The 26,074-nt window shown below is 40.2% G+C and overlaps 8 protein-coding genes across 8 annotated transcripts; 4 read left to right on the top strand and 4 right to left on the bottom strand.

The window, feature by feature from the left end:
• Positions 1-1,030: 1,030 nt before the first annotated feature.
• GCK72_016258 (uncharacterized protein) lies at positions 1,031-2,136 on the top strand (the record flags this gene model as incomplete). Its single annotated transcript, XM_003093027.2, has 3 exons — positions 1,031-1,180; positions 1,297-1,597; positions 1,643-2,136. The coding sequence occupies 3 exons, from the start codon at positions 1,031-1,033 to the stop codon at positions 2,134-2,136; spliced, it is 945 nt and encodes a 314-aa protein (XP_003093075.2).
• Positions 2,137-2,265: 129 nt separating this feature from the next.
• GCK72_016257 (uncharacterized protein) lies at positions 2,266-6,184 on the bottom strand (the record flags this gene model as incomplete). Its single annotated transcript, XM_003093044.2, has 6 exons — positions 2,266-2,430; positions 2,479-2,609; positions 2,913-3,168; positions 3,557-5,471; positions 5,541-5,813; positions 6,072-6,184. The coding sequence occupies 6 exons, from the start codon at positions 6,182-6,184 to the stop codon at positions 2,266-2,268; spliced, it is 2,853 nt and encodes a 950-aa protein (XP_003093092.2).
• A 416-nt stretch (positions 6,185-6,600) lies between these two features.
• GCK72_016256 (uncharacterized protein) lies at positions 6,601-10,394 on the top strand (the record flags this gene model as incomplete). The annotated part of the gene is made up of 6 exons (XM_003093049.2): positions 6,601-6,855; positions 6,910-7,127; positions 7,738-7,975; positions 8,674-8,844; positions 9,306-9,526; positions 9,977-10,394. 6 exons carry the CDS (start codon positions 6,601-6,603, stop codon positions 10,392-10,394), a joined length of 1,521 nt encoding a protein of 506 aa, XP_003093097.2.
• A 147-nt stretch (positions 10,395-10,541) lies between these two features.
• Positions 10,542-11,291, bottom strand: GCK72_016255 (uncharacterized protein; the record flags this gene model as incomplete). The annotated part of the gene is made up of 2 exons (XM_003093028.2): positions 10,542-10,721; positions 11,061-11,291. 2 exons carry the CDS (start codon positions 11,289-11,291, stop codon positions 10,542-10,544), a joined length of 411 nt encoding a protein of 136 aa, XP_003093076.2.
• Positions 11,292-12,193: 902 nt separating this feature from the next.
• GCK72_016254 (uncharacterized protein) lies at positions 12,194-13,619 on the bottom strand (the record flags this gene model as incomplete). Its single annotated transcript, XM_053731417.1, has 6 exons — positions 12,194-12,295; positions 12,340-12,491; positions 12,543-12,690; positions 12,739-13,132; positions 13,178-13,302; positions 13,350-13,619. 6 exons carry the CDS (start codon positions 13,617-13,619, stop codon positions 12,194-12,196), a joined length of 1,191 nt encoding a protein of 396 aa, XP_053586189.1.
• A 6,740-nt stretch (positions 13,620-20,359) lies between these two features.
• Positions 20,360-21,212, bottom strand: GCK72_016253 (uncharacterized protein; the record flags this gene model as incomplete). Its single annotated transcript, XM_003093047.2, has 2 exons — positions 20,360-20,884; positions 20,928-21,212. 2 exons carry the CDS (start codon positions 21,210-21,212, stop codon positions 20,360-20,362), a joined length of 810 nt encoding a protein of 269 aa, XP_003093095.2.
• Positions 21,213-21,939: 727 nt separating this feature from the next.
• Positions 21,940-22,242, top strand: GCK72_016252 (uncharacterized protein; the record flags this gene model as incomplete). The annotated part of the gene is made up of 1 exon (XM_003103793.2): positions 21,940-22,242. One exon carries the CDS (start codon positions 21,940-21,942, stop codon positions 22,240-22,242), a length of 303 nt encoding a protein of 100 aa, XP_003103841.2.
• A 277-nt stretch (positions 22,243-22,519) lies between these two features.
• On the top strand, positions 22,520-22,903 carry GCK72_016251 (uncharacterized protein; the record flags this gene model as incomplete). Its single annotated transcript, XM_053731416.1, has 1 exon — positions 22,520-22,903. One exon carries the CDS (start codon positions 22,520-22,522, stop codon positions 22,901-22,903), a length of 384 nt encoding a protein of 127 aa, XP_053586188.1.
• Positions 22,904-26,074: the final 3,171 nt, after the last annotated feature.

The raw sequence follows: 26,074 nt of genomic DNA, 5'->3' as shown, positions 1-26,074 counted from the left end.
CCATGAATTGACACTTGCGATTATGTGGGATTCGAGTAATTGTGTGGTAACTGGTTAGTTGGCATGTAGACTTTGATCAATCTGTTTGTCCGGATGTTCACAATGATTCTTTGGGTTACTGTACTAGGATTCCGGAATCTGTTTCTTTGGGTTACTGTACTTGGATCTGAATCCTATGGGTTACTGTACAAGGATCCTGGATTTGGATGCTATGAGGTTCTGTAATTGGATCCTGGATTCGGATCCTGTGGGTTACTGTACTAGGAACCTGGTTTCATTGGTTTCCTGTTCTAGGATCCCAGATTCGGATCCTTTGGGTTACTGTACTAGGATCCCGGATTTGGATCATTCGGGTTACTGTACTTATTTCCTAGATTCGGATCCTGTGGAAAGATCGTCTCGCTCCTCAACTTCAAATCAATGTATCTCAAAAATGGGCGGAGCTATCAAAAAGTGATCAACTACAAAAATTGAGAGCTAGGTCTACATTTTATTAGTTGACCACTTTTTGATAGCACAGCCCGTTTTTGAGATACAAAGCTTGCATGTTCGGAGAGAGCGAAGACAACGATACACTCTAGCTTCTCTGTGTCTCTCACCCTCTCGCTCCTCAACTTCAAATCGATGTATCTCAAAAATGGGTGGAGCTATCAAAAAGTGGTCAACTACAAAAATGTAGCCCTTTTCTTCCTCTACAATGTCAATATAAACTCGAAATAATTGGAGTACACGTGGAGTAGTGACGGGATCTCAGATACTGTCAACTAGGTTAACATTCCGTTACTTTCACTTTTCTTTCTTTCTTCCTAATTGAGTTTACCTATTTCCGTTATCAATCACCGAAATCGGAGAAACAAAAAAAGGAGGTCGATGACCTCGTTTTTTCTACTTTACATTGCGACGGAAAGATTTCTTCATTTTCATTTTTCCCTGCGGTAAAGGATACCGTTAACCGTTATTTTTTATTTCGTCTGAAGGATTCTGACACTCCTTGTTCGCGTTTTTTTCCAAACTCATTATCATATTCCAGATGGACTCTTCCATATGGAGGACGTCGACAATCGTCGGAAGTGTCGTCTCCACGTTTGCCGTTCTTACAGTAATCATCGGTCTCCCCTTAATGCACAATCATGTGCAGAAGATGACTACGCTCATGTTGACGGAGGTCGAGTTGTGTAAGGTAGGGCGCGTTTACACTGCCAGACATTTTTGAAATGGATATCAATCGATAGCTCTTGAAAATGCGATTTTTTGAGCAAAAAACTTTGCCATCCTGCCACAACTGACGATTTCCAGACCGAAACTCAGGATATCTGGAAGCAAATGAAGTTCTCTCGTCTCGCGCCGAACCGCACCAAACGTCAGTCGCCATACGGTAACTACGGTGCGTCGCCAGCCGGTTCTTGTTGTGCTTGTACCCAAGGAGCACCAGGCCCTCGAGGTGCTCCAGGAGACGACGGAGAGCCAGGACGTGATGGATTCCCTGGGAGAGAGGGAGATAACGGTGTGGCCGGGAAGTATCTGCCGGCGCCACCACCAGGGACAAACGCCTGTCAGAAGTGTCCACCAGGAGCTCCAGGACCACCAGGTCTTCCAGGTAAGCTTAAAACAGCCGTCAGCTTTCTATAACCTTCTATTTCAGGACCAAAAGGACCCCGCGGAGCCGCCGGTTTCGAGGGTAAACCAGGTCGTCTCGGAGAGGACAATCGGCCAGGGCCACCAGGACCACCAGGAGTGCGCGGAGAGCCTGGAGCGTCCGGTGAGAAGGGACCGACCGGAGATCGTGGTAAGGTGCTCAACGGAGCGCCACCAGGTCCCACCGGTCCACCAGGAAAGGTTGGTCCTCGTGGTCTTCCCGGTGGCAAGGGACACGACGGGAAGCCAGGATTGGGTGGACAAGGTGGAGTGCGCGGACAGGTCGGTGCTCGTGGAGACGCTGGAAATCCAGGATTGCCGGGACCACAAGGACCGAAAGGAGAGCCTGGCAACCCGGGAACCTGTCATCACTGTCAGGCTCGTCGGGAGCCGCCAGCAGCTCCTCAGCAACCACCACAGGACTATGCGACACCAGCACCAGCGGCGCCGGCACCAGAATCATATCCAGCACCGAATGGACAATATTTGTGGATACATTAATAATAAATGTCTTAAAATTGCACAAAAATATATTTAAAAATCACAAAAAAGTAGTACACGTGTCATATAGAACCGAATCGTTACAATTAAGATGATGATGATAGTAATTAAAAAATCAATAATTAGTGGCTATTTTCCTGCTGACAAGTGTCGAACCATCTGTCCCAACTGGCTGATCACCGCCTCATCTCCATCGAATGGATTCTCGTCGAGCTCCGGGAGCACCTCCGTCTCGATCGTCATCAACATTTCGGTGAATCGATCCTCGTCGGCGTGGAGGCGTGGCTTGCAAGTCTGAAAATGGCTCTCTTAGAACGCGTCTCAGGCGCACCAGCCTCTTACCGTAATCAATTGCAACAGGACGAACGAGGCTTTTGGCACTTCCAGGACGTGAGCCATCGTCGTTTCCACGTATTTCCACAACAACTCGTCACTTAGCACCATTTTTCGGCCTTTCGTTGAGATGAATGCGTCTGGAAATTTGGGGATTTTCAGATTATTTTTTTAGGAAAAAAAACGGTCGAAAAGCTTTAGAATTGTTATTTTTGAGGTTTCTGAAAGCACAGACATCATCTGAATCTCAAAATGATCCTCAAAATCAAAAATATATAACTAGAATTCCTGGAATCGGATATTGTGCCAAAAAATCGGGATTTTATGGATTTTAAGCCAAAAAAGGCCGGAATTAGACGGATTTTAAGCCAAAACGGTCGAAATTTGACGGATTTTAAACCAAAAAAGTCGAAATTCGATAGACTATGACTCTCTTCACTAACTTTTCGCGAAAACGGTGAAAAACAGTGTGACGAGTGCCCTTTCCTGTGTCCATTCGATCGCCTTCTCATCACTATTCTCAGCCGTCGAGTGTTCCACAAACTTCTGGAGACATTCTTCTGGATTCTGTCGTAAAAGTGTCGATTTGTTGAACATCTGGACGATGAACACCTTCTCGACACGTCGGATTACTGCAGACAGACGGGAGATCAGGTCGGAGATGGTGGGAGCGAGTTCCTCGTCGAGTTCGGCCAGAGACTGAAAAATGGAATTCAGAATTAAAAAAAAACATTGATTCAGAACTCGGTTTTTATGAAAATTTACTCAAAATCACTTATTTTCAGCGAGAAGAAGAAAATTTTGGATTCTGGAGGGCTTGATGTCGTCTGTAAGCTATCAGACTGCTCAGGATTGACTAAGCTGCTCCAGAATCTGCCAGATTCCAAAATTTTCGAAATCTGAAGTCTTCCGAAGACTTCAGGAAGAAAATTTTTAAAAAACACTGAAAATTTGAATAATGACCGTTTTTTATGAAAATTCACATAAAATCTCTCATTTTCATAGAGAAAAACGCGGAATTTTTGTCAAAATCACCCAATTTTCACTCAAATTGACTTAAAAACATATTTTCAGCGCCAAAACTCACAATATACTTATCAACAATACACTGAACCGCATAGTTGACCTCCTCATCTTTCGCCAATTTAAATTTCGGCGCCTTGCCAATCACAGCGAATCCTTGCACCTCCTTCTTCTGAAGCATCGTTTTAAAGAACTCCAGAATCTCAGCGCGGCCATCAGAAGACGTCTGACGCTCCGTGAATATCGTAACCTTCTCTGTGATCGTTCGTTTGACAAGAGACCTGAATTGAGGGTCTGACGACGTTTCGAAGGTTTTCTTCTCCTCGTTCAACGTCTTCAGAAGGCCAATGTAGTTTTTGAAGAGGATGAATGGGCGAGAAGGGACACGGAGTGGTGGGGTGATGGATCTATTCGGAGCTTCTGGAGCCTCTTTTTCAGCGGGTTTTTCAGCCGGTATCGATGGAACAAAAGGTTCGTTTTGACCGAAAATTGCGTCGTTTTCAGCGGGTTTCGTCGCAATTTCCTTGGCAAATGGCAGATTTTTCGATCCTTTTGGTGACCCTTTCGGTGAATCTGGCGGTGTTTCAGCGCTAGTCGACTTTAAAGCAGGTTTTGTGGGGAATCCCCAACCGGAATTGGACCCAAACAGGTTTACAGATGGTTTTTGATCCGTTGAAGACGTGAACATTCCACTTCGAGGAGGTTTTGGGTCGAGTATCGATGTTACAGGTGGCTTTTTGGATTCTGGAGTGGTTTTTTGGCCAAAAATTGATGGGATAACAGCAGGAATTTGTGCAACTTTCGGTTTCCAGAATTCTGAGGTATTTGGAGTGGAAGAAAGTGCAGACGTTACGGGTTTCTGAGCGAAAATCGATGCAGTTTGAGATCCAGTCGGTTGTGAAGCTTCTTCAGCCGATTCTGGAGCTTTTGGAGCCGAAAAAAGTGGTTTTTGACCAAAAATCGATGTTCCAACGGGTTTGGAGAGATCTGGAGCCGTTTTTGGAGCAAACACCGATGCTCCAACTGGTTTTGATGCCTCTAAACCAGGTTTTTGAGCGAAAATCGATGTTGTTTGAGATCCAGTCGGTTTTGAAGCTGCTTCAGCCGATTCTGAAGCTTTTGGAGCCGAAAAAAGTGGTTTTTGACCAAAAATCGATGTTCCACTCGGATTTTGAGTATTTCCAGCAGGTTTCTGACCGAAAATAGACGTTGCGACAGGTTTTGAGGCATCTGGAGCCAAATTTTGAGCACTTTCAGCTGGTTTTTGAGCGAATAGCGGTGTGCCAACAGGTTTCGAGAGATCTGGAGCAGGTTTTTGTCCAAAAGTCGATGTTCCACTCGAATTTTGGGCATTTTCAGCAGGTTTTGGAGCGGAAAGCGATGTGGTAATGGGTTTTAAGAGATCTGGAGCAGGTTTTGAGGCTTCTGGAGCAACTGGAAACGAAAAACGCGGTTTTTGACCGAGAATAGAAGTTCCAACGGGTTTTGAGGCATCTGGAGCAGCATTTTGATCACTTTCAGCAGGTTTTTGAGCAAAAAGCGATGAAGATTGAGATTTTGAAGCTTCTGGAGCAATTTGAGTCGAAAAAAGTGGTTTTTCAGCCGGTTTTTGAGATTTTTGACTGGAAATCGGGACCGAGGCCTTCTGTATCGGTGACTCCATCGCCGTCACATATTTCGAGTGCTCAAAAACGCTATCATCTCCGTCTTCCTCTTGAATTGCGGCTCCACTGAATACCTTTCCTTTTGAAACTGGCGTCGATGTGGCTCCTTGAATCCCTGAGAATGCGAAGGACGGTCTGGAACCGTTGTAATGATCCAGATTGAACGAATCGTGGGTTTGCGGATAGAATACTGTTTCGTGGGCACTGAAATTCGGCTCTTTTGGTGTTGTGGCTGATGGTGGGGGCGGAGTCAGCACTAGATTCTTCATGCCGACCATTTTTTCGCCGAATACCGGATTGACGCGGGGGCGGGATCTAAAAATAGGGGTTTTAGAAGGAAAAATGAGGTTTTTAAGGGGAAAAATTGCTGAAAATCCTGGTTACCTCGCCACAAACGGCACCATCTTCGCCGTGGAGCTAGGCGACGCGAATTCCATCTCCAACTCGTCTCTCCTTTGCTTTAATTCCATTTCTGTCGCTTTCCGAACGAATGGAACATTCTCCTTCTGCTTCTTGTCTACGGACGCCTCACTCATCGCTTTTACGAGATCTTCAAACTTTTTATCGAATTTCTGACTGTGTTGTTGACGTCTTTCCGCCCGTTTTCGCATTAATTCGTCTTTTTTTGTCACCGCTTCCAGGAAGTCTCGGTCTAGTCTGGAAATTCAAAGTTTTTATTAAGTAATTGAGTTTTTATCATTGAAAAACCGACAAATTGATGGTTTTTGACTGAAAATTAGTCCAGAATGACAAATCTTCAATTTTAGATGTGTTTAATGAAAAATTCACGATTTAGGGTGGTTTTCAGTATAAAACATCACGAAAAATTGACCATGTTGGCTTTTCCAGCTCAAAAATTGGATTTTCACTAAAATTTTTCATTTTTTCCTATTTTCCGCTTCCAAAAGCACGCACTTCTCATCCAACACCGGTTTCATCGACGGTATCCGCCACTGCCTGAAGTACATATCGTTATCGCCGCCATAAGGCACGTCCTCATCCATTTCTTCCAGTTTGAACGTCGGCATGACTCTAAAACTACGATTTTGAGGTGAAAATGGTTCGAAATATAAGTTTCTGGGGTAAAAAATGGCGTAAAACAGAAAAAATTACCCCGAAAATGTCAAAAAATCACAAAAAACCATAGAAAACGAGCTGAATTAAAAATAAAAGCGATCGCGCGAAAAAAAAAATTTGAATTCCAACTATTCTCGATGGAGCGCGTTTGCTGACCGCAACGCGCACGCGTCGCATCGATTAGGAGGATTTACGGTCGTAAATCCTACGCATTTTTGTTTTTTAATCGTTTTTTGTCGATTTTTGCTTGATTTTCATGATTTTTTGTCGTTTTATAGGTGAAAAAATATGAAAAATCACATTTTAAACCTTATTTTCCACCTAAAACCTTATATTCCTTCCAAAAACCAACATTTTTCAGCAAAAAATGGCGGCAACACAAATAGAAATAGAATCCTACGTTATCGATCAAATACGTTGTCCTGAATGCGCTCAGACATGTCTTCAGAAGAATATCTATCGACATATGACTCAAATGCATCAGTGGGCGGTGGAGGACTGCAAAGCTCTGGTCGCCGCCATCCGTACCGAGAAGAAGAGTCGTGAATCGAAGACGTCGTTTGTCTGTTCCTACTGTAGAGTGTTGTTCAGAAGTGTTAGACACCTTGTGCAGCATAAACGAGTGAGAAAATTTGAAAATTTTACTAATTTTCTGGTTTAAAAAACTTTTTTCCAGATTTGCGCCTCACAACCTCATCTTACAAACGGCGAGGAGAACGAGGAGGATCTATTTCTTGACGAAATGATCGTCGAGGGCGAAGAAGAGGTCGGATACCCAGATTCTGCCCAAGAGGATTCTGAGAAGCCGTCTACGTCGTCTTCATTCGATCTAGCGGTGCCACCGCATAGACAGACCGCTCGGCCGATCCCACCACATCATTTACCGCCGGAAAGGTAGATATTGGGGGATAATTTGAGAAAATTCGGTGAAAATTGGTGAAAATCGAGAAATCCCCGATGCTCCGCCCACTTTCTGGCTAAAAGACGGAAATTTTGGACATCCGGACACTACAGACACACAGAAAGACGCTCGTATCCCTGAAAGTCGGCGAAGTCGATTCCAAAACGAAAACTGCCTATCTGGGGCTCCGTTGACGCGTTTTTAACCGATTTTTTGAATTTTTGCCAAAAATGCGTCCCAGGCGCGCCAGCCAATCATTTTTTTTCTAAATTTTGTCTCAAAATGACAGGGTTTTTGACGCTTTTTCTACCGAAATCACTCCGAAATCTCACTTTCAAATGTTTCTCGTTATTTTGAAAGCTAGATTCCCAATTTTTGCCAAAATTATCGGAAAATGCGTCCCAGGCGCGCCAGCCAATCATTTTTGATGGTTTTAGTGTCAAAATGACCGGATTTTTATAGTTTTTAATTTTAATAGCTCAAAAATCTCGAATTTTTGCATTTTTTTGAGAAGCTCGGCCTTTAAAGTGGGCGGAGTCTATTCCAAAGCGAAAACCGCCTAACTGGCGCTCCGTCAACGCGTTTTTCATCGATTTTTTCCAGACTCTCGCTCTCATCAATCGATAAACCACTGAAATTCCCACTCCAATCATCTGGATCCTCACCATCCAAGTTTCCACTAAGTGGACGTCATCGTGGATCTCATCTGAAGTGTCCGGAGTGTACGACGACCGCCGAATCACTCGAAGAATTCATAGCTCATTGTCGAGAGAAACACGAATCGGCTGATAGAATGTTTACGGTGGAGAGACGGCTGTTTGATTCGAAAGAGGAGTTTAAGGTAAGGAAAATCGGCGGAAAATAGCTTTTTCAGGTTGAAAATGGCCAGAATTTGGGGATTTTCGAGTGGAACTGCTCAAAAGTCTTTCAAAACGCGTCCTAGGCGCGCCAGAGAGCCAAATTGACCGGTTTTCGACGATTTTTCTATTAAAATCACTCCAAAATCTCAAAATTTTTCACTTTTCATAAGTTTCTCGCTATTTTGAATGCTAGATTCATCATTATAGCCAAAGTTACCAGAAAATGCGTCCCAGGCGCGCCAGCCAATCTCTTTCTATGATTTTAGTATCAAAATTACCGGTTTTCGACGATTTTTCTATTAAAATCACTCCAAAACCTCAAAATTTTTCACTTTTTATAAGTTTCTTCTTATTTTGAATGCTAGATTCATCATTTTAGCCAAAGTCATCAGAAAATGCGTCCCAGGCGCGCCAGACAGTCATTTTTCATGGTTTTCAGTGTTAAAATGGCCGATTTTTCTTCATTTTTTATCAAAATAGCTCAAAAATCCCAAATTTCTGCACTTTTTCTGATCTTCCCGCTCATTTCAATTCTAGATTCGCAATTTTAATCAAAATTTCCAAAAATTGCGGCGTCGGCACGCCAGCCAATCAATCTTTTTCAATGATTTTAGTGTCAAAAAGACCGGTTTTTGACGATTTTTCTATTAAAATCACTCAAAATTTCCAATTTTTCCAGAAATGGTTCGATCAACGTCAAGAGGACACGTGTACTTCGCTGACAAAGCGTACCGGACACGGCGGTGAGACACTGTATCGATGCCACCGCGTCGGCAAGTATCGAAGTGTCGCCAAATCGCGAAAATCGAATCCGAGGAAGATCGATCAGACGTGTACCGCCTATTTGAAGGTAGGGAATTGGGGAAAAATACCGATTTTAAGTAGATTTTCACTGAAAACGCGTCAAAGGCGCACCAGAATGACTGAAAATCGCATTTTTTGAACCTAAAAGCAAGAAAATTGGATTGCATTGAGAACGCGTCGGAGGTGCGCCAGTTTTCCTTATAGTGGCTGAAAATCTCCGAAATTCAAGGTTTTCTCACTTAAAAATGACTGAAAATCGCATTTTTTATTCCGAAAACAAGAAAAACTCGGCCCACTTTTAATTGTGAACGCGCCCCAGGCGCGCCAGTTGAGACGTTGGCCGAGGGTTCCTGGTCCGACTCCCAGCCCCTTACAAACCTTTTTTACACTTCTATTTCGAGGAAAGATCTCGATTTAGACCAATTTTCAGTGAATTTTTGAGCTAGAATCAGGCGAAAATCCCGTTTTTTGAACATCCGTACGCGCAGACTGACAAATTTCTTCCAGGTGACTACCGACGAGACTGGAAACACGTGGGTCAACGGCTGCTTCACACACATTGGACACGATCTCGATCACAAACTACTTTGGCTCACAGAGACTCAGGAGAACTACGTTCGAGAGCTCATCGATCTCTCGTGGTCATCCGATCAGATCTTCTTCTACATTCGAAACGAGTATAGAGACTACGAGTGCAAACTGAAATACGTGTCGAAAAATGATATTAGGTGAGTTGGAAAAGAAGAAAAAAGGGATTGGTGAAGGTGGGAATCGAACCACAGACCCCCTGGTTGGTGGACAGACTCCTTAACCACTAGGCCACGCGTGCAAGAAGTGGAAGAGCGGCGCGAGGCGGTAGACATGCGGAATGGCTGCGGCTAGAAGGATTTTCGAGATCTTAAAATAGTCTGGCGCGCCTTTGTCGCGACTCAGACACCATTAGACCCCAGAAAAGGTTTGACAGGGCTGGAAGTCGTTACCTTGGCCACTCGGCCGAGGACTCAGCTGGCGCATCGAGGGCGCGTTCACAAGTGGAAGCCGGCCGATTTTCAGTCATTTTTAAGTGAGAAAACCTTGAATTTCGAAGATTTTCAGTAACTATTAGGCTAACTGGCTCACCTTCGCCGCATTTTCAGTGAAAAATCTTTCAATTGGCAACGAAACTTTATTATTTTCAGAAACATCACTGTCCGCTACAACCGCGAAAAGGAGAAACTCGGTTGGGGAGACCGTAAACCTGACAAATCGCTTGTCGATGCGAATTCTGAGAATCAAGAGCAGTCAGAAGACCCGAAACAAGCGGAAAATCGCGAGGAAACCGAAGAAAACGAGGTGAAATCAAAGATTCCACGTATTGAGAAGCCAGAAGACGTCGGGACGAAGCCAGTGGAGCATTCTGAAGACGTGGCGAAGCCAGCGGAGGAATACGTGGAAGATGATGCTGAAAGAAATCCGGACGAGCCACCGTCGGGATACGTAATGGAGGAGATTGTCGAGGGAGAAGAAGTGGATCCGTGTACTATAGTGACGGAAGAGGAAGAATATATCAATGTGGTGGACGATGATTCGATGCCAGAGTTGGAGAAAATTAATTAATTATTTTTTTTTGGAAATAGTTTTTTTGAAGATTTTTTTCCAAAAATAAATTAAAAACTTGTTTAGTTAAATTCCACCTATTTTATTATATAATTGTTAAACCATTCTTATTAACGATAATTTTCAATTAATTAACCCAAAAAGCAATTATATCGCAAACGCCTGACAATAATGACTGCCATTCCTTGCTCCACAATACGCCGAGTCGTGTTTGATGGAGTAGTGAAACAGATTCTCGGAGCACACGACCACGTAACGATGAGAATCGTGGTCTTCCAGAGCGAGTTGCAATGATTTTGACGATGCCTGGGGTGTTGGTTTCATGTTCTGGAAGAGAAACAAAAATTAAAAAAGTAAAATGATCTGAGTGAGGGTCGAACTAGCCGAATACTCCGCCCAGTGGATTAGTAGATTGACTCGTTAACCACTCGGCCACGTGGCGCAACATCAAAGTGTGGTGGAGGGCGTTTAAGAGCGAGCGGGTTTTCATGGAAATGAGGAGCCAGGAAGCGCGTCTAAGGTGCGCCAGATAGATTGTTCGGTCAAAATTATAGGTTTTCAATTGATTTTAAGGTTAAAAACAGGATTTCTAACTATTTTTAGATGGAAAATGCAATAAAAATAACGGTTTTTCGTCGATTTTCAAGGATCCCCTGGAAAACTCACCGCCACAATCAATGACTTCATCTCGGGGCTATTACACATCATATCTTCATTCCTGCTAGCTATTCCACGAAATTCCGCAGCTTGATACTCCTCATCGACACTTCTTTTCTTCCTTCCACACCCACTTTGACAGCAACAACCTCCACCACCTCCTCCACCACCGAAAAGACCGGCGCAACCGGTGGAAAAATCGATTAGGAAGATCAGATAGATTAAATATGGGATGTACATCTGAAAACAGTCATTTATTAGAAAAAACAAAAAGATTTCTCCCCGGCCGGGAATTGAACCCGGGTCTCGCATGTGACAGACGCGGATACTCACCACTATACTACCGAGGACACGAGAGAAAGAGGGAGCGAGGGCGTATAGGAAAGCGGAAGCAGACAAGAGAGGAGAGGGGAGCGGGAGGCAAGGAAAATGAGGAAGCCCGTTCTTTTATATACTGTTTCCCGGGTTTCATGGGCGTCTCCATTTATTCTGGGCTATTTTTTTCGAATAGTAAAACCATAATAATTATAACTACTTGTGGGTCAAATCCTGGTTTACTCATTTGTTTTTACTGACGAGGGACTACGTGAGAGCGAGAGACGCAGAGAAATAGAAATGTGGCGCCTTCAGAAGAGGTTTTCAGGTTAATTGAGGATATATGTTTTTGTTTTATTGGTCTCGACACGGGTGCTTATTATTTGGTGGAATAAATGAGTCAGAATGAGTCAAATGGGTCAGGAAGTGAAAATTGAGTGAGGGAAATGCGCTCTGTTAGCAATTATATTAAGAGTTTTTTGGATTAAAAGTAAAATTTATTGGAATACTGGATTCTCTAGATTCAGAGGATGAATCAATACACCTCGTCTGGAAACTTCGATGTTGAAACGCCTTTCACAGAAATTAGATCGGAGCAACATTCCTGAAAAGTATTCAAAGTTTTCCTGAACGAAAAATTAAAACGTTCCAACCAATTTAATAGAATGATCGCAAAAATTTGATTTATTATACAGGTTGAGGATACGAGGGAATAAAATATAAAACATCGAACAATATTTCAGCGTACATATAAATAATGCGATCTATTTGAACAATACAAAACGTGAGTAGTAAAAAACGAGATTTTAATGAAACTCAAGAGACTTTTAGAGAAGAGTGGCCATAATCGATGCATCCATATCGTGAATATGTCCTGGAACAACTGATTTTATATCAACAATCGATTTGATCTTGCCGAGACATTTTTTCTGAAAAAAATTGATTAAGTTTTGTTTCAAATTCTGGATTTAACCTTGAGTGCTTCCAAATTGTATCGAATGGACATCTCCAACATCTTTTTCAGTGTCTTTTGGGATTTCTTCACAAGAAAATCCTCGCATTTCCGGATTACCATTGGTGTATCGTACGTGTCAGCAACCACGAGGATTCCTTCAACTGTACATTCTGAAAATAGATAATTAAAGATTTTCTTAATAAATGATAAGTGAATGTTACCATCAATCGATTGTTCTCCATAAAGAACTTCCAGATAATTCTGAAAATCATCCGCAACGATTCCAATCAATTTGATTTCCGATTTCGTTGATTTTTGGAAATTTCGCATTAGAAGCAAATTGAAATAAGGAGAACGTCCAGCGAGATGCTGAAATGTTTTAGAATTTCCAGTGATTTCTCATGATCCAGCACTAACCAATTTCGACACGAAGAACTTTTTCTCATTGACAACAAGAACAACATCAGAGAATGGTTTCATTTCATCATCGAAACTTATCAAGTCATTCTTATAGATTCCAATCATCTTCTCGATTTCCACATGAATCTCAACTGTGAGTTTGCCATCTTCGAGAAAATCTTCTTTCACTCTGTTCCATTCGATAAATTCACTCGCACCATACGAAACAAATTTGGTGTTTCCATCCGCATTTCCGTGGGTACCACTGATCAATTCTGATTGAAATTTTCCGTTTTTTGAGGCCAGTTTGAAAACAGCATTTGATGAAATCAACCATTTCTCCCCACTCAATAATTTGACACATTCCAAATATAAGTTGAGTTTGTTATCTTGTTTCCACAGATATGCTTGCCTGAAATTGATATATTTTTTTTTTGTTTTTTGTTTAAAATCTAACCATGCCACTCCAAAATGTTCTTCTTCTTTTCCATAATAACATTCTCCATGGTTCATATCCGGAACATCTGTGAAGACATGTTTCAGCACGAAACACTTTCTGGACATTGCCCATGGTTGAGCTGTCTGAAACAATACGAATTAAAAACGGAATCGACTATCATGTTTCATACGCTTTCGTGAAAAACTCCTGGTGATGTGACTGAATTCTGGAGGCTGCTTGTAGTTTGTTTAGTCATGTTCTCCTCGACAGTGTCTTCTTCAAGTTCTTGTGAAATTTTCTTGATTTCTTCTTCAGCCAATCGAAGTTTTTCTCCCATTTCCAGGTGAGATTTTTCGAGATTTTTCTGTTTCTCCAGTAACTCTTCAATCTTTCTTCGCTTCGTTGGCGGGCTCCCTTCTTCGTTGTTACCTGGGTTGACGTTATCGTTTTGTTTTGCCATTTTTCTGGAATTTTACATGATATGATGGTTGCGAGGTCACGAAAAACGAGTGAAGACATATTGAAGTATACATGAACGATATTGAGCGTTAAAATCTTCGAGAAACTTCGAGTAATTTCCAAAAAAAAATCCGGGTTTTTCGAAAATGTTCGAAAACTATTTCAAAAAGCTTGGACCGAAATATTTGGAAAAAAACGGTTGGTAGAGCGTAGAAATAAGATAAACTCTATCGGAAGGAGCGAAAGCTAGAAATTAGTGAAGAGAATACAAAATAAATGTAAAATTTGACCATTTTTCAGAAAATTTCAGCGAAAACTCTTAAAAATCATCAAAGTTTTGAAGGTCCGCATTTTTGCGTGACGGTGTTTAAGGCCGTGGCTTCACAATGTCTCATATCCTACGACAACTTCTCATTATTTTCTGTTTTTACTCTAAAATGTGATAATTATCTCGAGACCCCACAAATCGGGGAGAAACGTGGTGCGGGAAACACGAATCGGGGAGAAACAAATCGGGGAAATACCATTCGGGGAAATACAATTCGGGGAGAAAGGGGCGTGGTCGCGAAAAAACTGTGCCGCAGTTGCAAAATAACTTGCTCATGGTAATTTTTCCTCTTAAAACTACTGTTAAAAAACTTTTTTGCAACTGCGGCACAGTTTTTCGCGACCACGCCCCTTTCTCCCCGAATTGTATTTCCCCGATTTGTTTCTCCCCGATTCGTGTTTCCCGCACCACGTTTCTCCCCGATTTGTGGGGTCTCATTATCTCAGTTAATGAGTATTATTGTCGAAATAAAAAAAGTGATATCCGGTGATTGCGGACTTGATAATTTGTTTTGATGTTTTCGCCCCGCCCCAAAACTTGCAAGCGCGGCGCGCCCAGTTGCAAGCCGCCGCGCACTTGTTTGCGCCTTTTTTTCTCTTCGAATTATGAAAGGGTTTTGTTTTCAAATTTGCCCGGTTTTAGCGATATTTTGAGTTTTTTAATTGTTATTTTTAACAAAAAAGTAAAATTTATGCCAAAAGACCAAATAATGATGTGTATAATGCGTGAAAAGTTAAAAAAAAAGGTAAGAAGTCTCAAAAACTCAAAAAAAAAGTTCAACTCGAAAATGATGAACACAGACGTTTGGAGAGAAACGAAACGAAGGAATAAAGTCAGATGATCAGTAAAGTGTAAGAAATATATATTATTTTCAGTTTTGATATAATATTCTTATTTCAGATCTCAAGTTCTTCGTCATCCAACATTTCGAAATCGGAATGAAGACTGTCTTCGTCATTATACTGAAAGTCATCGTCTTCATACTCCCCGAAATCCTCTCCTCCATCAAATTCCTCACTCCCCCAGTCTTCCTCTTCATCGCTTCCTATATGAATATTGACTAAATTGCCATCTTCGTCAATATCGTAAAGGAGTTCGAAGTCATCATCTTCCAAGGTAAGATTTCTCTCCAACGTCATCTCCCTAACATCTTGTTCTAGTTTACGTGGATGATCGAGGAGTTTTGCGGCCGATTGTGCGGAAAACGCGCGTAGAAATCGTAGTGCGCGATCTCGTACCTAGAAAATTAGTTTATTTTTATGTATTTCGGTCAGTTAATCACGGTTTCAACACTATCCAGTGGGTTTCCCTCCTTTCTGAGATGTTGCTTGAGTTGAGCCCATAGAAGTTCGATTGCATTGAAGAAACAGTGATATTGAGGAAGTCTCAATACTGTCACTCTATGCAATTTGGCCCACTCGTCGAACTTATAGACTGTGAACATATCGCGGCCACCGTTGGACTCGACAAAATCTTTTGCCAAATCAATGAGAACGTCTCGGTTTTGCGAATTAAAGAAATTTAGTCCTTGTTCAGTGAGAAATGATCTTACTTCTGCTTTCGAGCTGTTAGAAATTGGAGGCTGAATATAATAAGAATAATTACTCTTTTCAATTTACTTCCCATTCTCACTTTTTTGATAGCCTTGTTGTGATAAGGGGCGTTATCACAAATAAACACCGCCGGTCTTCCTTTCTTTTTTGCCGCTTCTGCTAATAACGGAATAACACTCATATAATATTTTTCAAAATTATCCCCGTCCATTTCCTTATGGTAGTCAGCAGCTTGATCTTCTTCTCTCACTCCAGATACTAGCAATAACTCCGAATCAGGAAGCACACCGTCTTCTGTCAGAACAGCTGCGACGATCACTCTTCTCCCTCTTTCCTTTCCTTTTGATGGTCCGGCCTGATGCGACTCCAAATCCATTAGTTGCGATCTTTGATACATGTTAGAATTGGCGTGCTGCCATCCTTTCTTTTTTGACATTCCATCATATACCCAAGTCTCATCAAATGATCCATAGTAAGCATTTTTATCATCCCATTATTTCTTGTTTTTCAGATATACGGCACATTTCTGGATAATATCTTTCCTTTCAAACACAATTGTATTTTCCCCCTTCTTCTTATAGACGAATCCGAGACCATGAAGAACATGAAGAAAAATAGTGTGGCATTTATCAAATTGAATCTCAGTTTGGGCCCATTTCCATAATTCATCAGTGACAACATCTTTTCCTTTCTTCCAAATCTCATGAATCTCTTTGATAATCTTTGATCTTTTCAGGATATCGATTTCTTGTACATAATGCCGGTTTTTCTCTTTTTTTGACATATCTCGGAGTCTTTTTTTCGGTGGATTTACACGGAGAGGAGTTCGGCGGATAACAGTGGATCTTCCGATACCACAAACATCAGAAGTTGCCTTTGCAACGTTGTTGAAACAAGTGTATTTTGCGTCGTCTCCGAATGACTCCTTTATCTTGCTAACTACTGTTCCAACGTTTCTCATGATCTCCTCCCCGCTGTTTTTAACGTGTTTCTGAGTTGTCAGTTTCGGAAATGTGGATGGATCAATATCTTTAAGCGCTTTCCCGAGTCTCATACACACCAGTTCTTCCTAAAAATGTTTGGTGTGATGCAAATTTTATTTTTCCCAATCACCTCTGTTAACCACATTAATCTATTTTCAGGTGGAATATCACATTCGCATTCTATCTCCGAAGTGTGAACCGGGTCACATTGTGATCCGGTGGAGCTTTGGTAGATAGAGTCGGTGGCCACGTTCTGATGAACAAGAAGATCGGGGATACGAGTTGGCTTCACGACACACCCGAAGCTCCGAATTGATGGACGTGTTTGAGTTTTGATAGTGCGGAAGGAGGGAGTCGGATGTGTGTCACCTTCAGAAATTAATTTTTCAAATTTTGTTCTTATTCTAACCCAATTCGTCCATATTTTCAGATAAATCTTAATAAAAATGCACGTTTTCTTCAATTCTACTGTGTTCATTTATTCATTTTTGACCCTTTCGGTGTTTTTTTTTACCTTTCTGGACACCTCCCGTTGGATTCTTATCGTCCGACATTTGCGACTTGCTTGCCAATTTTTGCCGACCGATTGATGGCGTTTCCGGTTGTAAAGTAACTTTCTTGCCGAAGCTAGCTAAAACTAACAGTTTAATAAACATTTTCTGTGTTATATTCAATTAACCCATTTAAAATTACTATTTTTGTGATTTCCAATTTCCCTTATTGGAAAAAATCCCATTTTAAGACGAAAATTGAAAACAAAACCCTTTCATAATTCGAAGAGAAAAAAAGGCGCAAACAAGTGCGCGGCGGCTTGCAACTGGGCGCGCCGCGCTTGCAAGTTTTGGGGCGGGGCGAAAACATCAAAACAAATTATCAAGTCCGCAATCACCGGGTATCACTTTTTTTATTTCGACAATATGATTATAAAAAGCATCGGAAAAGTAGCGGAGAATAATTAATAATTTAAAAAATAAATTCCCGGATTGAAATCAGAAAAAACAATGAAAAACCGCCGGCGAAACGTTAAAAATTCGTGAATCTCGATCGGAAAGAGCGAAAATTAACAAATTAGTAAAGAGAATGTAACATAAGCGTAAAATTTGAGCACAGCACCCTGCACAAGGAATGCGCAACACTAAAAACTGTAACTGTAAGAGAATAAAGCAGACTTGCAAGATTCCGGGCCGGCCCGCCGGCCCGGCCCGGCCCGGCCCGGTTTTGGCCCGGCCCGGCCCGGCCCGATCGGGCCGGGCCGGGCCGGGCCGAGAAAGCTCCGGCCCGGCCCGGCCCGGTCGGCCCGGATTTGAATTTTTGAACTTTTTTCACTACAATTTTTTGTCCAAAAATTTATTTTCTGAAAATGTTTCATATTTTTCCTCAAGTATATTTTTCAAAAACCTTCGAAACCTACAAAAAATTGTTTTTAAGAAATATTTTTCAAAAAAAATCGGGAAATTTTCGAAAAAAAAATTTGAATTTTTTTCAGTACTGAACTTCCGGGCCGACCGGGCCGGGCCGGGCCGGGCCGGGCCGGGCCACGGGCCGGGCCGGGCCGGGCCGGGCCCTGGAAATTTTCATTCCGGCCCGGCCCGGCCCGGCCCGGCCCGGCCCGTTGCAAGTCTGGAATAAAGACGCATTTGACGTACGTGTCTGCGTCTCTAATTCTTGTGTAATCTCTTGCCTATTTAGAAAGAACGCTCACTTATTTTGAGAATTTGAATAGTTTGTGACTTTTTTCGGCTCAGGGACATATTAGAAACATCATACTTGTCATTTGAACGGCCGGGTGGAAAATTTTTTAAAATGTTTGCACCCCAAAAATAACTTTCAAGTGCTTTTTTATCACTAAATTTACTGTAGAACTAATAAAAATCATCATTTCAGTCGGTTTCGCAGAAACTGCCCCAAAAACCACTTTTCAAAAATTACTGCTGAAAAAACATGTTTTTCGAAAAAAAAGTCAACATCCACTCACATCATGATGTAAAATACAGACATTCAGTCTCATCAAATACGGAAATTCTTCAAATGATTGCGTTGAATGAGCACGTGGAACAACATCAAATATGTTTTTATCACAATATGTCTCTTTTTGTGACCGAATTGTTAAAAGTCAAAGAGTTTTCAATGGGACTTGATGTATTAAGAGAGTTTATTCGATTTTTTGAACCAGATTCGGGTTTATCCTGCAAGTTTAAAATGATTCAATAGATTCAAGTACCGTAAAAACTCTATTTGAGTTGCCCCTCTATTTGAATTGCCCCTCTAATAGAGTTGCACTCCGACGGACGCTTTGAACAATAGAGTTGCACCCCCTAATTGAATTGCCCCTCTAATAGAGTTGCCCCTGTCAGTACGCAAACACCGCGCCTGCATTTTTGAAACTGAAGAAGTTGAAGGATTTTCCAGTGACGAATCACTTGATGTTGATGAAATTTAAATTGATTAATCTCATTTCAATCCAATCTTGTTAAATTTGTTGTTTTCTTTTTAATTTTTAATTTTTTTGTTAATTGAAGTTATAAAAATTACGCCTTAAAATTAAAATTTCATCTTAAAAAAACATTTTGAACAATAGAGTTGCACCCCCTAATTGAATTGCCCCTCTAATAGAGTTGCACTCCGACACGGGCGGGATTTTACTACTCGTGGCCTAGAAAATTGTGCGACGAGTTACGCAGTAAGCAGCGAAATATGTCTGCAAAGATTGCGTCACGGTGTTTGCAGACTGCGTACCGTAATCGCATGAAAAATTCAGATTTTCTGGCGAGTTTTTCAGAAATTTGACGCAGAAAAATACTAAATGTATATTAAAAAGCGAAAAAATGTACCAGAAGATAGAAGAAGGCTTTATCGACGTGAGGAAATGCGAAATTTCGATGTTTGACCAACTCAAATCACATTCTGGGCAAAAACTCCTCCAAGTTTCAAAATCGGCCATTTTCTTTGAAAAATAACATTAGCGAATATTATATATTTTACAGAAAACGTCAAATTGCGTCTGGTTTATCTTTCTATCCTGCTCCGAATTTTTTTAGTCACAAAACGACGAAATTATGAAGGATTTGGAGCCGATTTTTGACATTTTTCAATTTTTCTCGAAAACGAAGTCATGAACCCCTACTTTTGAACATGTCAAAACGTGAAGAATGCAAAGGCGGAACTTTTGGCAAATTTTTTCAAAATTCGAGGAGAGCATATTCGAGAAAAGTCATTTTTAGCTGTTTTTGGCCTTTTTTTGCATGTTTTTGTCTTATATCTCGAAATTGAGTTCATGAACCCCCATTTTTGAACATGAAATATTGTAGAGAACGTCGCTGTGCACGTTCTGGTAAATTTTTAAAAATTTTGAGGAGAGCATCTTCGAGAAATTTAAGTTTGAAGTGTGTTTTTTCGAGTTTTTCGAGGATTTCCCATTTTCTCGAAACGTGAGAAATCAAATCCGAGAATTTTAGCATATTTTTACGAATCGGACGTGACTGGCGACGTTTCTGAGTTACTCTCGCTGTTCCAACAACTATTCTGAGCCTGAAATTGAGCAATATCTGCACAATACGTGTTTTTGGTCACCTATAGCGCAATCTGTGATTATTTTCGTAATTTTTCGGTTTTCTGTGATATTTCATCAATTTTTTACAACCCAGCATCAAAAAAATTCCGAAACGAAGACCAAAAACACCGTTTTTTTGCTCCGGAAGTTTGCAATGCTTAAGGTCACGGTGGCCGAAGTCACTGATTTTTCTAGGCCACGAGTAGTAAAATCCCGGCCGTGCCGACGGACCCTTTGAACAATAGAGTTGCATGCAACTCAAATAGAGTTTTTACGGTATAACGAAATTAGAGTTCAGTAAATATAGGAAGCTTAAAAATTCAAAATTTAGAACTGTCCTTGTCTTGCAACCTTCATGTAAGCACTTCGAATGTGATGTGGTTTGAGTGGCAGATCAGCTTCGTCCTCCTTCAAATCTCGAATATCCAATGCCTCTTCCACTATATCCCCAACGAGCATTTTAGCCAATGCACCGATTGTAATGACTACATTGTCATTTACATTCAGCCCTCCAGTGAATTCTTTCACAAGTTTCCGAATAGTCGACTTCTGGAATCGAGATCTTCGATAAGCAGTATATTGTTCCAGTTGTTGAGTCGACATGTTCCCGAGAAGAATTTGGTGTTTCATTTGAGAAATTTGATCCTCTTCTGACAATGGATTCTGAGATGGTTCAGGACGATCATGGATGAGATTTTCAGGAGATTTATCGTGTTGAGTTGGCTGAACAATTGGCTTAATTTCAGATTCTTCTTCAACTCGAATCTTCTTTTTTGGTGGTTCCTGAACAACTTCTAATTTCACTTTCTTCTCTTCCAACTCTTCTTGTTTGACACTATTCGCTGGGCTGATCTGGAACTTCCAATTAAATCAAAATCACAACAACAATAATTACCTGTTTCCCAGAAGAAACCTCTTTATGATACTTGATAATCTCATCGATATCTGGCATATCCTGAGAGTCATCATCACTTGACAAAAAGAATTTCACTGGTTTTCCAACTGGAGACTCTGATTTTTTGACGGATAGAACATCTTCCGTATCACTGTCATCACTCATTTCCAAATCTGCCATTAATGTGTTCGTACTCTCTTTTTCAGTCTCCTTTTCAGTGGGTTTCAGCACGAAACTGTCATCTTCATCACTACTGACTCCACCGAATAGATCGCTGGTGTTCATTATTGCTGGAAAAATATGAAAATGGTTGGAATGGTGAGGGAAAACTTGAGAAAAGGCGTCAGGAATGATAATTTTCTTGCAATCTTTTTTTGCAAATTGTACAAGCCTAGATCTTCATTTTGGTAGTTGACAACTTTATTGTCAGGAGTTTTCTCGAAAAGTTGTGGTTTATAGCGAGCTGTCCAACTAAAATGGCTATAACTCTCTAGGGAGTGCCCGCACAAAAAAGTTGTCAACTAAAAAAATTATCTACATAATATTTCACACATTTCATCAATTAGCAACTTTTTGATAGCTCCTCCCACTTTTGAGATATGAGCCTTTAAAGATAGACTACTATAGGCACTTCTTCAAAGGGGTATATCTTGAATGTGGGCGGAGTTATCAAAAAGTTGTCAACTACAAAAACTAAGATCTGGGTTTGCAAAATATGCACAAAAAAAATTTTCAGAAAAATCATCATTCCTGAAGCCATGGTAAGCTCTCAACGTGGACAACGAAAAAGACCAAGGTACTGTAGATGACAAGGAGAAATGTAGATGAATGAGGTCTACTGACTGTGAGAATGAGGGAAATTGATAGAGTGGGACCATCTGTATTAGAAAACGATGGGAATGTGAGAGCAAGAGTCACACGATTACCCTGTCACACAATAATTGACTCTCTCCTCACTTATCGATTATTTTCACAGTTACAGTAAGACATTTATTTCAGCATCAAGATAAACATGCAACCATTCAACGTCTCCACACTCCTTCACAGAGCAATGGTGAAGTACAGCAAGTTGGATGAGTGTTTGGATACGAAGGCGCATAAAAAGTATCGGAAAGCGCCCCGATATTACTTCCACGTACTCCATCTGAGATTCATGAACTCTTTGGATCAGTACTTGAAGGCGAATGGAAAGATGGATGGATCTAGAAAGAGAAGATGGGCGGAGTCAATGGAAGATTCAGTGATTATCAAGAAGGAGAAGAAGGAGGTGGTTACAGTCAAAAGAGCAAAATTTGAGAATAATGTTGTTGAATAATAAATATGTTTTAACTTGGAACATTTATACTTTTCACACGTAAAGACTGACATAACGAAATGATTTATGAGATCACCTGTGTTTTTGAGCTATGCGAAACTGACAATGTGAAGACGTGTGTCCCCCATAAAAGTGTCACTTCTCGCATAGTAATCATCTCAGTCTTACGGTTTCTCATTCTTTCTGTTCTCTTTTCTCTTTCTCTCCCTTATTCTCCCTCAATATAACCATCGCTTTCTACTAGTTTTTTTTCATTATTACAGTATATCTATCAAAAATGTCGCCGAACGCTTTCAAGCCATTTGATGCCTCGAGTGTTCTCGACATGGCAATCAAGAAATTGGAAAAGTTGGAAAAGATGGAAGATGTGGATAAGAAAAAGAAGAGAGAGCCAAAACTGGCTCACCATCTCCTACAAATTAATTTTGTAAACCTGCTCATGGAGCACGTTAGGAAACAGGAGAAGTTGGAATTGTCGAGAAAAAGAAGCTGGGAGAAACCATTGGAGGATCCCATCAAGATTCGGATCAGAAAGCAGAAAAAGATACTCTCCGATGAATCGCCACTGAAGAAGGTCAAGAATGAAGATATGGAGTCGAAGAAATTGGAGAAGAATTTGCATGGTTTGACAACACGACTCGAAACAATTTCTATTCGATAAGCAGCTATGGATGAGGTGGATTACTGTATTTTGTTGTCTTTGATTGAACTTTTCCTTGTTGTTTTTTGTTTTATCATACTAATTAACTGTTCAAATAATGAAATTAGTTTTTTCTATTGTTTCACATTCCCTGTAGAAACTATTTCATCTGGCGCACCTGACTCGTGCTTCGAATGAGAATATTCATTTCAAGAAATCCATGTTTGCTGCTTTTAACTTGTTTCCGGTTGTCCACATAGATTCAGATCCGCAAATTAGAACATGGACATTCAAAAAAGTCGGACCATAACTTTGAGAGTTTGTCACAGAGCATCACCCCAACCGATTTTTGAAAACTTTATTTAAAATTATAGAACACCTCTTGCTTTCCATTTTTGCAGTTGACAACTTTTTTCTACAACTTCACTCTGAATGGATATGGGCCCGTCATCTTTGCCAAATTAGTCGTTTCTCACTTCAATGAGCTACAAAAAACTCAAAAATCAAAAAAAAACCGGCAAACATGAAATTTTGTGAGTAAAATATTCCAACCTAGAGTATCATTTCCTTAGTTGGTCACTTTTCTGTAGAACTCCTCCCTGGCTTACTGTAGCTCACTGAAACTAAGGTGGTACTCGCTTTTGGAACTCGGTGAAATAGAACTGTTACAAAATGGAACGGTCTAATATAGAACTGCTACAATTTGGAAGTCGGTAAAATGGAACTGAACAAAATGGAACTGCTACAAAATGGAACTCTACCACTGGTTTTGAAAATGCTTATTGGGCTTATCTAATATAGTTTTATTCAGTTTTTTGTTGACTATTAAATAGACGAAGACAATCTCTTCATGATGTAAGTGTTTTTAAACCTTAAAAGTTGACTTTTCCCCACAAAAATTGGCTCTAATTCTTCTAAAAAGTCATGAATGCAAACGCGCTCCATTCGAACAAGAGTTCCATTTTGTAGCAGTTCCATTTTATCCAGTTCCATTTCATCGAGTTCTATTTTACCGAGTTCCAAATTGTAGCAGTTCTATATTAGACAGTTCCATTTTCTCACAGTTCTATTTTGTAACAGTTCTATTTCCCCGAGTTCCAAAAGCGAGTACCACCGAAACTAAAGCATGCTCATGATAGTACATCAGTCCAGGGAAGCTTCACATCAAAAAACGATCAACTACAAAATTCAAGTACAAGAACTGATATGTACACACCTGAAATTTCAAGACTTTTGCTCAACTCCTGAGCATGTGCCATTGCCTTAATCTTTTTCCTTGTTTTCACTCTTTTAACCCAAAAATTGCATGTTTTTGTCTGAAAATTTGAAGAAAAACCATTAGAAACAACCATTTTTCTTCTTTTCTCGACCAAAAAATTTTGAAAGACAGTGAAAAATGGGCTCAGAAAACTCTCATTCCATTTTACTGTAGTTGCGGCGAGAGAGTGTGCGCATGCGAGAGAGGGAAAAGAAACACGAGGTTTTTTTTCACTCGAATGAGGCAACGCGCGCTTTTTAGTCTTCAATTTTTCTAATTTTTCTTTAAATTTCACATTTGACCCACCAAAAAGTCGATCTAAAAATATTTACGAAATTTTTTTTTTAATTTTGATCTTCTCGGCGAGCCCGCCACACCAATCACTCATCAACTCATTTCAGTTTCATTTCGCGATTTTTTTTTCATTTTTTTTTCAATTTTTTCCGGTTTTTCCGGTTTTTCGTTTATTTGTCTTCAAGCTAACATTTTTAAGCTAATCCGTTGTCGCATACTCAAAAAAAAAAACAATTTTGGTGCAATTTTTGCTTCATTTGTTTTGTTTTCTCCGAAATTTGTCCGCCTCTTTCTTATTTTATAGCTTTTCTCGCTGATATTCTCATTTCATTTTGATCAAAAATTTTGAGCAAACGCGCTCCAATAGGCCCAACACCTCCTTCATTCATACGCTCTCTCGCCGCCACGTATGCTTTGTTTTCGTTTTTAGCAAAGCGGAAAACAATGTTTACTTTTTTTTCGTCTGCCGAAAATAGTTTTCGTTTTTGGAAAAAAAGAAGGAATTTTCAACCGAAAAATAGTAAAAAATGTCACAAAAGTGCAAATTTTCGCTCAGACGATCGATTTCAGTCATTTTACTCGTTTGACATCACTTATTTTTGAAAATTTTCGGTTTTCGGTGTTTTTTCGACGAAATTTGTTCGGTTTTTTTTTCAGATTTTTGTGAACGAACGAAATTTTTTTTCGTTTTTCGGGTCAAATTATTCTCGGCTGCAATCCTGCTTCGAACTCTGATATCTTTTCGAGATTTTAATCACATTCCAATGTTATCAAGAACGACTAAAAGTTGATCGAAAATGAAACATGTTTCGCGGTTTCTGCCAGTTCCCGCCATGATTTTGACCAAAAGAGGATTTCAGAGACTTTGAATTGATTGTCTCATCAACATTTTCAATATATTGTGTACTTTTTTATTGAAATAATCTTGCTTCATCGTTCAAAATCGCTCTCGCTAAACATAGCGCACCGCCGTTATTTCGAAGTCTCGTTGTATTTTTCCACACATTTTCAGAAATTATTTCAGTTTCTCGTTTTTCAATCTCTCATCAAGCAAACTAAATATTTTTTGTTCTTTTTTTCTCGTGAATGAGTGCTTGTTTTCATTTTTCTCCTCCACCAAAAATTATTTTCCTGAAAAATTGGCGAGAGAGTGCGCGGTACCGTTTTCATTCAATTCTCTTATTTTTTGCACTAAAAATGCAGTATTTTCAGGTTTTCAGACGTCGCAATTTATGAAAAAAAGGGTCCCATCCATCAGAATTGTAGAAAATTGTGAATTTTGCTAAGAAATTGACTTTGTTTGATACAGAAAAACAGATTTTTAGAAAAAATGTGATTTTCAGCAATTTCAGAAATTATATATATTTTTCTAAAAATTTGAACAGTTTCAGAGCATTCTCAAGTACATTATGTGCAATTTTCGTTTGAAAAAGTTTTCTGCCAAAAAAGTTATACTCATTTTTCTGAAAAAAAGGTTTTTCTGTATCAAAAATGTCAATTTTTGAAAAAAAAATCACGTTTTTTGGCCAATTCGATAGAGAATTCAATTTTACACTATTCTGATAAATGGGACCTTTTTTGATAAATGGGACCTTTTTTGATAAATGGGACCTTTTTTCATCCACTGCGGCATCCAAAAA

This window comes from Caenorhabditis remanei, chromosome IV, assembly GCF_010183535.1.
Source record: "Caenorhabditis remanei strain PX506 chromosome IV, whole genome shotgun sequence".
In the NCBI taxonomy this organism is placed as follows: domain Eukaryota; kingdom Metazoa; phylum Nematoda; class Chromadorea; order Rhabditida; family Rhabditidae; genus Caenorhabditis; species Caenorhabditis remanei.
This window is presented reverse-complemented; position numbering and strand designations above follow the sequence as displayed.